The sequence below is a fragment of the Lactuca serriola genome, chromosome 8 (assembly GCF_051521515.1).
Source record: "Lactuca serriola cultivar US96UC23 chromosome 8, Lser_US96UC23_V15, whole genome shotgun sequence".
Lineage (NCBI taxonomy): Eukaryota > Viridiplantae > Streptophyta > Magnoliopsida > Asterales > Asteraceae > Lactuca > Lactuca serriola.
Window position 1 is genome coordinate 57,926,748 of NC_136415.1, and position 4,265 is coordinate 57,931,012.

Sequence of the window (4,265 nt, forward strand, 5' to 3'; positions counted from 1 at the left end):
GTTGACCATTTTCACTTGTAACCATTGGTACCACGTTTGCTGTTTGTTATATGCACCTTTTATTTAAGTTAGTTCTCTCTTTGCCTGCAGCCTTAATCATTTGTTAGCTAATTAGGCTTTTGATCGTTAAAATGGTTAATTTTCCCTTCATAGTGAATGGAGGGATCAATCCGTTAGATGTTAAAAATATACCGTTTTAAAAAAGAATATTAAAAGTGAATATCGTTGATAATAATGAATGAATCATTTGCGCAATCCACTAAAAGAATATATATATTTAATATATAAAAATTTGGTCCAACACACGTAATAACAAGTGGTGCACTTGTCTTGTAACACAACCCCACATACAATAAAACTAAAAAGTGAGGGTCTTGAGTCTTGACATGATATCATGTTTGAAGAAGGAACTAATAGTCGAAGAGAAATGGAGATAGCCTACAAATTTCGTCTCATTTAGTTATTTCACGTCCTACCACAACTTAAACACAACAGTCCCACTCTACCATCTCGCTCTTCGCTGCTCCTTTTTAAGTCACGAGAACCACTGTCCCTTTTTTTCCATTTTTAGAGAAAGAGGTCTGAGGAGGGAGTGGCAGAAGCACTGATAGAGAACTTTCAAAGGGGGTGGGGGGGGCTCTCAAGATTTCAGTCTTAAACTGAAGTCATCTTTTATAAATTTCCATAGCTTCAGTTATCTCTCCAACACCCATAACATAACAACCCCACTCTCATCTGAAGATTGTTTTTGTGTTGTAGTTGTAGTTTTATAGTTCTCTCAAAGTTATACAAACTTCTTTCTTTCTCTGTCGGTGGTACCAACATGTAAGTATCATAGGCTTCACCCCACAAACCCCTTTACTTCAAAGCTCCTGCCTCCTTTATCTCTCTTTCTGAACTATCACTCTCTTCTAGTTCAGTGTTAACTTAACCTATAACTCTTTTCTCATGTTTACATGATTTTCAGGAGAAACGCACTAGACCTCAACAATTTTCCGGATGATTTCTCCCGAGATTACGGCAAACAACAGCTTGATGACTCCTCTTCTTCTGCATCCGGTATTCTATCATGCTATCAGTTTCTCATTTTCCTCTTCAATTCTTCTGCATCTGGTCACTCAAAATGAGATTCAAGTTTTACCAATTTGTTTGATACTTCAAGTTGGGGTAGCTAGCTTAGCTTTCAAATGCAAACCCTAGAAGATTTATATAATTTTTTTATATATATAACACTATATATGTAGAAATCCTATATCATGTATATACGTTCCATGTAAAATGTACTTTTTGAAGGATATTAAAAATGCTACTTTCCTAACGATCAAGGTCACTCTGGTTGTCATTCGGATGGAGACTTACGACTGGTGTTCAAATTTCAGTGTACACTAGGAGTAACAGTATCCTCCCATTTGAAGAAATAATGAACACATGAGAAGTCCCATCAATGTTGCTTTTCAATTTATTGAAACGATTTTTATGTTGGTGATGGTATCTAGGAATCTACAGGAAAAAGAAAAACGGCGCAAAGGATGAAAGTGGGAAGGTCTACGAGTGTAGGTTTTGCTCCCTCAAGTTCTGCAAGTCTCAAGCACTTGGGGGACACATGAACCGCCATCGTCAAGGTCTCTCTCTCTCTCTCTCTCTCTCTCTCTCTCTCTCTCTCTCTCTCTCTCTCTCTCTCTCTCTCTCTCTCTCTCTCTCTCTCTCTCTCTCTCTCTCTCTCTCTCTCTCTCTCTCTCTCTCTCTCACACACACACACACACACACACACACACACACACACACACACACACACACACACACACACACACACACACACACACACACACATAAATTTAACACAGAAAGTTTGAGAAGAGGAAAGGTGGGGCTTTGTGAACTTTGCCAATGATTTGCCATGAAGCGTAGTGTTTGTCATTTCTTTGTCAAAGTTTCGACCCTGATAAAGTAATATTTTTCTACTTTTTTATTTTGCAAAAAGTTGTTTGTAAGATGCTGAGATTAATATACGTACGCCTTCTTTTATAAAAATAAAAACGTTATATTTTATGCCAAATTCAAATCTTTCTTGATGGATTCGATCGTATTTCTTCAAAGAATTCTTTACAAAAAAATTATTTTAACCTATTGTTTGTGGTGTTGGTCTCAGAGAGGGAGACAGAAACCCTAAACCGGGCTCGTCAGCTGGTTTTCAGTAACGATAACCTCCTACCCCAAATCCCTCACCAATTAGGGTAACTTTCTTCTTCTCATATTTCATCTTTTTTAATTATATATATATATATATATATATATATATATATATATATATATATATATATATATATATATATATATATATATTACGTAAAGTATAAACTAGTTTGCTTTAGGAAGTTGATGATATGCCGCTTTTAAGTCTCTTGTTGGATGTTAATTACTTTGCATTAACCAAAAAACTTGTAATCTTTCTCTAGTTAATAAGAATAAAAAGCTTTTATCTTTTCCTAGATCTATTTAAAACACTAGAAATGAAAGGATAACTTTTATGCATTTTATTTCATTTCCCAAAATGATCTTGAATTAAGATGTCTTTCAAGGGTGCGAAAGGCATTGCCTTCAACTTTCTGTTAATATGTGAACTACAACAATGGACCATTAAAAAGATTTTGGTCTCAAACTAAAATATAATAAAATCCTAATTTTTTAGGAAACCGATTCATTGTAAAAACGACAAAGTTCAATTAAAATTCAAAACGATGCTTGTTTTATAGCATATGAAGCTTTTGTTATTAATGATCCTGTTGATCACAAGTACACAAAGGATATAGAATAATGATGTCCTATTTTTTGTATCTAGATATAATTGACTAGTCATATTCATATCCTAATGTAGTGGACAACCAGTGGTACATGGAGGGTTTCATCATCCAGCAGGTTGCAACATGGGGAGTACAGTTTATCCTACAAGACTCTTCTCCGGTACTTCCACCACCATTTTACCTCCAGCGCCACCACAACCACCTCCACAGATGTACACTTCCCCGACACCACGCCTCAGCAACACCTACTCCTCACAATATCCTTCGTCACATATGATAAACGACTACTTTGTAGGACATGTGTGCTCCAACAATCCACCACCATTCAGCCTCCAGAATATAAACGGCACCACTGTGCCACCACCCGATAGCACTAATAACTACACATGTATTGGTGCACCTGTTGGTCAAGGGTTCACAGTTGCCGGAGGAAGTGGTGGTGGTGGTGGTGGTGGCACGGATATGTCACCATCCCTCGTCAATCGATATCATCAAGATGGGTTCTAAACCTTTTAGTTTCTTTGTTTTTCTCTTTCTCTCTCCTTTCTCTTTTAGGGGTAATTGTGAAAATCATAATGTAGGTTTTGAGAGAATGTGTGCTAGTATAAGCCAGAGTGAATGCGAGTGTGGACAAGAGTGTGGGGGGGGAGGGAAACGGTGTTTCGTTGGATTTTGTTTCCAGAGAAGGGTTTGGGTCGGGGGATGACAGCTTTCTTAACTAGATATAGACTGAAGGTATTGTATTGGGTGATATTTAGTGGAGTGTGTTGTATGTGTAACTAGAAATATGCATGTGGGACAGACAAGTTGGATTTCAACTGGAAGTCCCTAACTCCCTTTTGGATTTCAACTTTTATCTCTCTTGCATGGGGATTGAGTCCCATTCTTTTTATGAATTCTTTTTCTTTTTTCATATTTTTAGTTGATACTTTCTTCTACATTATTTTAAGCTTGTTACTGGAAGTAAATTACTGGTGAAATATGATAATAACACACACACGATAGTTACTTGAATCAAGAATTCAAGATTAGAACTTAGTGCTAAAGTATTTGACAGTACTACAATTATTAGAGATAAAATATTTCTATAACATAATTCTGATTCATTGGTCAGTTAATTAATTCGCTTTTTTTATTCCAAATAAATTTAAGTGGTTCAAAATATTACGAAAAAAAGTCACCCAATGATAAACTGTAAAGAAAATAATTGTATATTTATTATATATACATAAACCCAACTTAATAAAGGCGTGATTATATTATCTTTGTTTGGTAAACGTTATAGTTCTTATTTCCTTTGCCACGAAGTATTTATGGTATCCTTGGTGATGAGCCCAATTCACTACAACAATAGTGAGAAATAATGTCCCGAAAATGGTCGTTAAAGGTAATAATGGTGACGCTATTGCTCCAAATGACACAGTTAATACGTCCGGTTGTTGTTAATGATATTGTCGCTACTAA

General features: G+C 35.9%; 1 protein-coding gene across 1 annotated transcript; it reads left to right on the plus strand.

Annotated features, from left to right (window-relative positions):
• The first annotated feature begins 411 nt into the window (after window positions 1-411).
• On the plus strand, window positions 412-3,714 carry LOC145068625 (zinc finger protein JAGGED-like). The gene is made up of 5 exons (XM_079015619.1): window positions 412-825; window positions 968-1,059; window positions 1,497-1,622; window positions 2,150-2,234; window positions 2,876-3,714. Coding segments are annotated over exons 1-5 (738 nt in total). The 5' UTR covers window positions 412-823; the 3' UTR covers window positions 3,309-3,714.
• The last annotated feature ends 551 nt before the right edge of the window (window positions 3,715-4,265 follow it).

Coding starts and splice junctions, on each gene's coding strand:
- LOC145068625 (XM_079015619.1), top strand. Junction 1,623..2,149: donor CATGAACCGCCATCGTCAAG/GTCTCTCTCTCT, acceptor TGTTGGTCTCAG/AGAGGGAGACAGAAACCCTA. Junction 2,235..2,875: donor CAAATCCCTCACCAATTAGG/GTAACTTTCTTC, acceptor ATCCTAATGTAG/TGGACAACCAGTGGTACATG.